This window comes from Dinoponera quadriceps, unplaced genomic scaffold, assembly GCF_001313825.1.
Source record: "Dinoponera quadriceps isolate SergipeBrazil2010 unplaced genomic scaffold, ASM131382v1 scaffold37, whole genome shotgun sequence".
In the NCBI taxonomy this organism is placed as follows: Eukaryota; Metazoa; Arthropoda; class Insecta; order Hymenoptera; family Formicidae; genus Dinoponera; species Dinoponera quadriceps.
The window spans coordinates 687,164-697,491 of record NW_014554446.1 but is presented as its reverse complement, the minus strand read 5'-3'; the positions used below and the strand labels follow the sequence as shown (position 1 = coordinate 697,491).

At 47.4% G+C, this 10,328-nt stretch overlaps 1 protein-coding gene across 6 annotated transcripts in view; it reads right to left on the bottom strand.

Moving 5' to 3' along the window:
* LOC106749468 (kinesin-like protein Klp10A) overlaps window positions 1-10,328 on the bottom strand; it is a 44,892-nt gene that overhangs the window by 8,659 nt on the left and 25,905 nt on the right. For 4 of the 6 annotated variants that reach the window (XM_014628980.1, XM_014628953.1, XM_014628972.1 and 1 more), the window contains exons 3-11: window positions 9,541-9,645; window positions 7,580-7,702; window positions 5,680-5,710; window positions 3,196-3,667; window positions 2,202-2,775; window positions 1,197-1,446; window positions 951-1,105; window positions 631-837; window positions 70-244 (exon numbers count right to left, since the gene is read on the bottom strand). In XM_014628980.1, coding sequence (XP_014484466.1) covers window positions 70-244; window positions 631-837; window positions 951-1,105; window positions 1,197-1,446; window positions 2,202-2,775; window positions 3,196-3,667; window positions 5,680-5,710; window positions 7,580-7,702; window positions 9,541-9,645 — 2,092 coding nt within the window. The remainder of the gene's footprint in view (window positions 1-69; window positions 245-630; window positions 838-950; window positions 1,106-1,196; window positions 1,447-2,201; window positions 2,776-3,195; window positions 3,668-5,679; window positions 5,711-7,579; window positions 7,703-9,540; window positions 9,646-10,328) is intronic. The other 2 variants (XM_014628994.1, XM_014628962.1) reach the window with 1 other exon arrangement.

Below are 10,328 nucleotides of genomic sequence, written 5' to 3'. Positions count from 1 at the left end.
ATATATATATATATATATATAGAGAAAAAAAAAAAGAACGTGCCAAAACGGAGGACGAATTCGTCTTACCTTCTTGATCGTAATCCACCTCGTGGGTCGTGCTGAACACACTGTGCGCATCGTTGAGGAATTTAGTCGAACTGTCCATGACGAGCTTGTGCGTATCCAACACCTCTTCCTCGAGTATCTGCAGAGCGGACACCGCCTCGTGGAAGGTATAGAGATCCTGCGAGAGCTCGCCTTCCTGCGAAAAAGAGGTCCGTTCGTGCCAAGTGATAACGATTGTTCCATCTTCACCCGCCCGAGAGTTCACAAGATCCGGTATAAACTGGATTTTTGTGTCTATCATAACTTCAACACGTTGACTGCCGCGCTGATTAATCATACGATCGTCGGAAATTAAGTCACTAAAGGTGTCACGCACAGTAAAGAAATATAATTCAGAACGCATATACCTCTTACTTCGTTTTACTGGCTCTCTACAGCCTATTTTGTAGATGCAATTAATTATATTTGATACACAACTTAACCAGACGTTGTGATATCACAGCGCCGCGGCCACCGGTGGCTTTCAACGTGTTAATGTCGTTTTAATGTTCTATGTATGCATCCGCGAATGCAATTGCTTACATTGAGCGACCGAAGCTGCGCCAAATCGCTGTCCGACAGCACGCTATTGTTCGCCTGCTCCTCGATCTTCAGGCCCCGTTCGTCGTCCGTCGGTGAAGCCTTGATCTCCGTAGGATCGGTCGCCGCCAATTCCTTCACCCGATCCGCGTATCTCAACGTGTTCAGGGAATGCTCGCAAGAACTCATCCCGGGACTAATCATCGCTATCTGTAAAAGCAGTACGCTCGCTCGAAACTAAAGCTCTCTCTTTCTCTTTCTGTATATTCCGTAAATATTTCTGCGTATATTTCGCAATAGTGTAACAATAAAATAACACCTACCATGCACGTTTTTGATTTTTCGCCAATGAAACTGTCCCTCAACACTTGAGTCAATTTGCTCGCCCTAAAAGGCAGATGCGTACCTTTGCGACTCAACGCGCGTATACATTCTTTTAACGCTAATAAGGATTTATTAATCTCAGCACCTTCCATTCCTGAAAATTCAAAAGATGGTTATCGATCACGTGACGTTTACCAAGCACACCTGAACGATCGGTCACTTCGGTTAAAGGTTCATTTACTCACGAGTCTGTCTGTTAGCGGAGGATGTATCGGCACCCCTTTCGTTTCCAGCAAGATCAATGAGGGAGAATTTCCCGTGCACCTTGTGCGTGCCCGGAATGCGCGCTATGATTTGGAACACCGCGTGCGATCTAGAGGAGTTGGAATTGGCACTCGTCTGGCCGCTCGTTCTGGCACAGTTACCATGCTGTATCAATTTTAACACCTCGTCGCAAGTCTCCACCACCTTCTCCGTTAATCCGACTATTTGCACCTATTGGCCATCGCGGGACAGATTTCGGAATATTAAGACGAAGTTATGAGCAATCGTCAAATCGTGTCTTTAATTCTAGTACGCCAGCATAAATCGTTATCAATTGACGTGAATGTATCTTTTCGTAGGATAAAAGACAACGAGCGACAAAGCAAATAAGATTCTACGTAAGATCAAGTAAGAACAGAAATCGAATAATTATGAGCAGCGTGAAGCTTTGAAAGATTACTTTTTTTTAATTTGCACGTCTCACGTGCTTCGCAGCACGAAATTCGGCGGATACGCACAGGAAAACATAACAAATCCGAGGTACAGGTGTGTAACGGAAGTTTGTAGATACGTTACAAACTAACGAACCATTTATGCATTATATATTTTAGCTGCACGCCAAATCGAACTAAATTTCACTCAAAACAGTAATCATCAGTTATTATTAGTGTTAATTGCCATTAGCAGTATAAAATTATATATAAAAAAAAATAGGCAATTAGAACTTCGAAATACAAAATAAGGCAAAAACTATTACCACCTTGAGCATCTTCGGAAAATAAAAACATTTTATTAACTAAATAAAAATAAAAAGAAGCTTACATTTGCAGAAGGTGTTAGAAGTGTGACGACCATTGGTGTTAACGCAATTTCTGTTGAATTAATGTTTCTCCTATTCTCATATTTCGAAAATATTCAAGCTGATTCATTGCTGATAGCGATCGCCTCACATTTCGAAGCCTTAATGTCTATTTCACCAAACGAACCTGTTGCTTGCCGTCCTCCAGGACTCTGAGCTTCTCCTTGTCCGCGAGCAGGTCGAACACCTTGCCGGAGTAGATTTCAAAAAAGCTAGCGGAAATGACCAGATTCAGGGGCCGATACTTCGCCAGTTTCAGGCACTTGAACACGTCTTTGGCAACCATGGCGTAAATGCCCTTCTTGCAGTCCTGCGTCTTGCCGTTGAAGTCACCGCCCATGGTGTGCGTTTTGCCGCTGCCGGTCTGGCCGTATGCGAAGCACGTGGCCATGCCGCCCTCGAAGATCGTCTGCACCAACGGCTTCGCCGTGTACTTATAGACTATCTCGTTGTTGCACGTCTCGTCGAATGCGTAGTCGAATCTGAAGATCTGGTTCTCGAGATACTTGGTGAGGTCGACCTTCGCCTTCGGCTCGTGCACCACCATCTGATCCTTGCTGGGCACGCTGATCACGTCGATCTCCTTACGCGCGTGTTCCTTCTTGTTCAGCGGACGTTTGCGGACGCACACGGTGATCTGGTGATCCTCCACGGCGTCGGTTTCCCGTAACGGCCTGAACTCTATGCTGTGCTGGTAATCTCTGCGTGGGCGAAACGGGCAAATCTCGATGAACGAACACCGTGATCAATATATTTCTTTTTCTTTTCTTCTTAATTATATGAATTCTTACTTAATAATTATTCATTCTTAATTATCAATCGCGAAGAAACTTCCGTGGATAGCGCGTTAGAAGGAAAACCAACCGCGATGTTCTTCGCGGAGAACGCATAATTGCAACATTAATAATGAATAATTATTAAGTAATATTGCTATAATAATTGTGATTATATATTATTATATATAATATTACGTAACTATACTTCATATTACTAATACTTGATTTTATATGACTAATATAATTGTCAATCCGACGAACTTTCATCTCGGATATTAGTAGTAAATTTTCAGGCGTGTGTTTCCGGAGAACGAAGTGTATAAAATAAATGCGATCAAGGCGAACCTTATCATAGCGAGGAACTCCCAATTCGGATTGCCCGGGTCCAGATTCATCAGAGCCTCCTTCTCCTCCTTCAATTCCGCCTGTCGTTGCCTCCTCTCCTCTCTGTTCTTCTTCAGTCTCTCGACTTCCTTGACGACGTTGGATCGCCTACTTCGACCATTCTCCACTTGGGCCTGCTGCTGTTGCTGCTGCTGCTGCAGCTGCTGTTGTTGTTGCTGCTGCTGCTGCTGCTGTTGCTGCAGCAGCTGCTGCTGCTGTTGCTGCTGCTGTTGGGCCTGCTTCTGCTTGTTCTGCAGCGGGGTCGCCAGGTTGTATTGCGTGACCACCGTCGTCGGTGTCGGCGGTATGTTCTCGAGTTCCCGACGTCCTGTCAGTCCGGAAATCGACTCGCCGTGACCATTCACGGACGTGGCTGGTGGCATAATGTTCGTCGGGCGGCCGACCGGCCGTGCCAATTGCCTATTCGAGCTCGCTGAAACACCGGTACGAAGATTAACGCCAACTGCAGTGTCCCCTTTAGCCTTGGTGGTCGGCATGTAAATCGCTCAAAGGATACGAATTGATCCTCGATTCCGCGCGACTCGTCCTGCTTAGTCCTTCCTTTTCCCGCAACGCGAATCTAATCGCTCCGCTTCCGACAATCGAAGCAATACGGACTGTACCACACGTGATGATACGATATTTTGGCAATTTTTCCAAATTTTGAACACAGCTGCCGCGCGAGAATCTCTATCTTTATTTCTCTAGTCTCACGTAAGTTAGAAATCGATCGATTGTATTCGAGAATTTACGTCCGATCGTCAGTGGAAATGTTAGCAAAAAACAAGGGGAGAAATCTCGGCAAGAGATCGTCGTCATCTGACGCACGAGCGTTACCGGCTACATCGTCTTCGAAGCGCAGCGTCAGGATCCGCTTGTCAGCGCCGGCGACGTCTGTCTTTTCGCAATCGCGGATTTTGTTTTTCCTACGGAAGCAATAGGCCAACGGATCGAATCTCATGGCACCGTCCGTGAGCGGGCGAGCACGCGATCGCGGACACACGAAATCTCTTGAATTTCTTAAAAACCGATCGCAGCCGACCTCGTCGACCGGCGAGAGAATTCGACTCGGACGTTTCGCCGGGAGGTGCACACACTGCCAGCCACACTGCCGGTGTGTGGTAGCGGCGCTGGATAGATCGAACGACGGTGTCCGAGAGAGGGTCAGCCGGAGGAGCGCACCCCCTCGCGCGCGCGAGCGAGCGAGCGAGCGAGAGAGCGATGGTACACGTCGTCGTCGTAGAGCATTCCCGGCGGGGTCCTTGCCCTTGTGCCGGCCTACCGCGAATATCGATAGTCACGGTTCAAGCCGAGCACACATGTTAAGCGAGGCCCACATCGTTAACTTCGCTTATCTAGGTGAAACGACGACGATAGCGCACACATACAAACGCGCGTACACACACCCCCACGTGTGTCCAACCACGAAATTGACTTATCGAACGCGGGGATGTTCGACCGTCACCACGCTTATCCGCGAAATCAGAAACTCGTGTGAGGCAACGCTTATCGATCTCCCTACTTCGCACCTCGAGATACGCCTCGTCATGTTCGCATGATTTTCTCCGAGGAAACTTCTTCCGCCGATCCGCGCGCGATTGGCCTTGCTTCGTGCACGGCCTACCAATCCGAGGAGGGTACACTGAGAGAAATTATAATCCTAAGAAGAAAGGACTTACGGGCCCTTAGGAGCCGAAGCTCAGATTTTAGAGTGACATTTTAATATTAATGTCAATATTAACGTGTTTGTGGGGAGTGCTTGTGCGTGTATTAACGCACCGCCGGATTATCCTCCGGTCTATACACGCGAAGAATCACTACATGACAAGCATATTCCTTTTATTCCCCCAATTAATATAATTTCACTTATTAACCCAATCCAGTATTTATATAAATAGTGAGCGTTGCGAGAAATACTATGTCAGTCGAGAATCGACACTGAAATGACGTAGTTTTTATGAAAAACGTAAAATTATTATTATAGATATTATAGAAAAATTGCAGTGTTACTTTCGGCGTCAGCTGTACTTATAATTTTTATGAATTTACCCACAAAGATAGTAGTAGCAATATACATTTAAAGTTACTATCGCTGATACTGTGGTAACATTTATCAGAGAATAGTTCTCTTGACTATAATTCTTTCATGATGATGATTATAGTAGTTATAAATGTCATATTTTTCTCTCAGTGTATGATCAAGTGGCGTTTTTAACTACGATCCGTCTTCGGAAGATTCGTCGTCCGACCGAGACCTCCCGAAGACGCGAAAATACAGACTTCGCCGGTCAATCTCGCGATTCACGTTCACGAAGCACACGACAAATAAAACCGTCGCGACGTTTCGTCTGTCGTCTCGTTCAAGTTTGTTTAACAAAGCGCGGCGGGATAGACGAGGACAGAGAAAGAAAATAGGAATGGGACGCCTCCCTCGTCGCTACGTACCTTTCACTGGAATCGACGGCCTGGTGGAGTGCTGAAAATAAAGAAAACAGGCTACATTGAGTCGCTTGTGTGATTGGAGAGCGATCAGTTGTGGTGTTGTCGCTTCGTGCAATCGTACTGATGGGTGTTATTGCTGACTTACATCTAGAGGGGTGCTGTAAATGAGAAAATCAAACGGTGCTTCCTTTTTCGAAGCCGAGAGAGTGTATGATACATCATTCGCCGGGGACGACGATGCAGATCGTCGATCCGACACCTTCTCGACCGCGCGCGCCGGGGCGCGAGATAAGACGCGGTTTTTCATCGACCGCCCATGTTTAATCCGGACGTACCACTCATACGTTCCCGAGCGCGTATCGATCGCGTGTAACCGTACAACCAGCGCGGTTTTCGACCTAGTCCCGGTATAGTCCCCGGTCACGTCGCGCAACTTTTCACTTGGAATTCCCCCTCGCGAAGCCGCGCGTCGATCTCGGTCCCGCGAACGAAAACGATAGGGAACGCCGTCGCGTGGCGAATTCTCGGATTCCGAGCGGCTAGCCGCTCGCTGAAATATACGCCTACACAGTCGAGATACTCGTCGTATCGAAGCGAGTGCGGAAAGGGTGAAAAGAAACGTTAGTGACAATGTGCTCTCTTAGTGACCGGTGTTCCGGTGTTCCAAGCCGATGTTTAGGCTCGTGGTGGAGAGAAGGTGCGAAGAAGCAGCTCGTTGAGCATTTTCCGCTCGATAAAGCGAGGATGGGGGAGGGGCATAGGTCAGTATTCACAGTCCGATCCTATGTTTAACCCTTAAACCGGAACATAATTCTTCAAGTGATTTCCTGGAAGACTGATGCTCTCGTTAAAACACATTGAAACAATTTTTTAACGTACAGAATGTTTGTAATATTTTATAAAATAATATTTTACCGGTACCAGGAAAATATGGGCAAACGTGGAAACTATATCCGCCCGACAGACGGATACTCTCGTTACAAGGCCATGACCTTAATGGAATATTTATTTTCGCACTTCATTAATTTTTTTTTCGAGAAAGACAGTAAAACCAATTAAAACGATTTTTAAATATTCGTAATGTTTCATAAAATAATATTTAACTGGAATCAGAGAAATACGGGCAAAAACGGAGACTCTACCCGCCAGACAGACGGATGGTTCCGGCTTAAGGGTTAACATCGTCTCGAGTTCACCTTCAGATGCTCCGCAGTCAATGAAACGATCCTGAAGATGAATTCAAGACGACCTTAAATATAAAATCCGACTGTGAATACCGCCCTAAGATCGAAGTAGCCGGTGGAACTACCACGTGGCAGCCTCGATGCTCCCGCGGAATGAGATCCCGTAAAGCGCGAATTATCCTCTGAAAACAGTTCTCGGCCAGCTTGTCTGCGGATTTACACGATATCATGTTCCGTAGACACGTCGAGTATTTATGACACACGAAACGTCGCGGAGTTACAACGCGCTGCTATTTCACTGCGATTACAAGAGGACTTCTCCAGAAAGAGGAACATCGCGGGCTGCCAACGGACCGAGCGAGAAGCGGTCTCTCGCGGAGTTGGAACGATGAATCCCCGAGCAACTGAATGCCCCGGTCACCCCTTTTGTAATGCGCCCCTTCGAGCGCATCGCGATTCGAGTGTGTAATAAAAATTCGTGACGGGAAATCGCAAAATCGGCGTCGTAAAAACTCGGTCGAGCGCTCCTCGAAGACGCTAAGATCGGCCCGCCGACCCGCCTGGTGAGGTAGTTTTCGTTGTGTTGCTGCTGCTACATCGTTGCGAGAATGATTGTGTGTGTTTGTTAGTGTATTAATGTTTGCGGTGATGGGGACGGGGGCGGAGGGCGAGGGGTAGGAAGAGGTGCGCGTTACCGAGAGACGAGATGTGACTCGTACAGGAAGCGTTGCGGATGCGAGGCCGTTTCTTGCGGTGTGACCGCCATGACGTCCGAGGGAGCCCTCCTCTTGATTCTCCGACTCGTCGACCCCCTCGTCCTCCTCAGCCGAGGAGTCCCGCTCCTTAGCGGGGTACGGTGAAATCAAGCCCGGTTTTCGAAAGCGTCATTGTGAGTAATTGGTCGGGAGTGGTTGGACCGATAGATACCAAACGATAGATAGATATTAGAGATAACAAACAATAGGGAAATAAAGATCGATCGACGGAGCGAGCGAGGGGATCAACGAGGAGGAGAGTCGTCAAGAAAGACGGCAATTTTGCGGAGAGATGAGCGATGGCCGAGACGACGTGTGAGTGGAGTATTCGAGATCGGTTTGTTATCGACCCGGTTTTTGTCGCCGGGAGGGGCGGTCGGTGGTCCATCGTCGACGAGGTCACGAGGTCCGTGATTATGAGCAGCGTCCATGGAGGGAAAAAAAGATGTTACCATGTTAGTAGCGGGAATGACGCGCGAGATTCTGTGATTTTTGTGGTTTTCATCGGCGTCGGCGTGTCTCTACGAGGGAAATTCCTGAGACGCTTCGTAAGTTACACTCCCGGGACGCTCGGATCCTGCTGGCCTCCCGGGTCCTAGCATTTTTTTTTCTCCGGATATACACGCAATTGGATAAATCCCGCGCGAAATGTACGTTCCCCTCGATAATTTCACGAATTTATCATCCCGTCCGCGCTATATTCTTCGTCAATTAAACCCTACGTCGTTTAACTCCTCAGTAAATTAATCCTACATTGATTAATTCTCTGTGAATTAATCCCGATAAATTTATCCTTAACATAAATGTGGCCCCGAAGTCTCGAGTTCCGGCAGACCGGAACTCAATCTCTTAACTTTTAATCACGTGCAATTCGAAAACCTTGATTCCCGAGACACTCTATATTGCATATGGCGTATAATCCAACACACACCGTGACTGGTATTACATCCTTTCCGAAGAGGAACAATAATTATCTCGAAAGCGCATCCTCGTGCTCCGTAAAATCCGTAGAAATTCCGTAAAAAATCGAAGCAACGGGCGAAAGAACGCACGATGAATAAATTCCGCGGCTGTGCAGTCGCGATTGTTTGTTTCGGCGAGCCACGTGTCAGAAAAGCCGGAGACATAACGCGATCGGATGATGACGCGCCGTCGTCGTCGCGTTAAATTGAAACACCTGCGGCGAGAAACCGATTACACGAGTGACGGGGAGAGTAGTCCTACCTGAAAGACGTACAGGTACTGGAACATGTCTACCGCGGTGTAAACGTCACGAGACGCGGGATCGGATTATTCTTTCCATATTAGGAGCGAGGTTATTCCACGTAGCCCGGGCAACCGGTAAACAGAATTTGCCGGCCAGTCGATGATCGACCGGGAATTTATGCGGACACACAATTCGTTTAAACCCTCTCGCGCAGATTTAACTTTCCTCGCAAAGTGGCACGCGCGCGATCAACGTCCGAATGATTCGCGAGAATCTCGCAAATTCGACCGTCTAAGCAATATATTTGAATTATTACACACAGATGTGCAAGCAATTTCCGGCTCTCACAGTCTCGATATAAATTTGAATCGAGGAAATGAAATTGCTATTGATTTTTTAATGCGTATCTTTCAGAGATGCGCTTCGTCTTCGAGGGCTCTTTGTGCGGAGACATAAAATAAATAAAAAGAAAAAATCTCCCCCTTATGTATCATTTTTCGTTCTTTTTCCTTAATTTTTTCATCCTGTATTGCTAAAAGGATTAACCCGTGAGCAAATGAATAAAAGAAGAAAAAGGAATACGAGGCTACGACGGGTTTCGTGTCTCCAGGCATTCGGTCGGCAGTCGGCACGGCGAAATCCCGCTGACTTGGAAACGATTCAGAACGCGTCGCTCGACGCCGGTATTTTGACAGGGATCAATATGACGTATACGTACCCTCGCTTTCGAAGACGCCAACATGTGGTTGTTCATCTGTGACGGCGGCGCCATCATCTTCTGGCTCAGATCGCGATTCAGGGCGAGAATCGCGTCGATCTCCACCTGAAGCAGGCAAGCAAAAGCAAGAAATCAAACATTTAGACTGCCGATCTTCTCATCTAGCAAATAATTCACATTAGCCTCCACGAAACGTGGCTCGCGATCCCGTGATGGTCGCTCGGTGGAGATTTTCTCAGGAAAATAACGGCGATTACCTTGCGACGTGGAATGAGACTCGGCTGAAGCATTTTCTCGGAAACCAACGCGTGTCGCGCGGAGAGAATTGCAAAGAAACACGAGCAAAATTCGAAAATCCCGCTAATGCCCCGGAAAAACTCGCTGAAGATAAAGATGCCGGACGCGACGATCGCTGCGGATATCTTTTTCCTTCGGACCACACACTCTACGCTTTATTTTCTCTCCGGTAGGAAACGCGAAGTCGTGATGACGGAGACTTGTTATATTCTGCGAATTGCCGCGTTAAGGATAGAGACGTATAATTATCGCGCGTACGATTGACACGCGATAAAAACGCCGGTTTTTTTTCACGAACTCTATCCCTCGCGACGTATTGCGTTACGTTAACTTTTTGCAAAAGCCACGCTCGACGAACGAACCGGATTGACTGACGCTGAAGCCTGACTTTCAAGCAGGCTGTCGGAAATAGACTCGCGCGCTCCCATTAGCGGGGCTGCATGTTCGCCCCGTGGCATTGCATAAGCTCGGAATTGAAAATAGCCAAATAA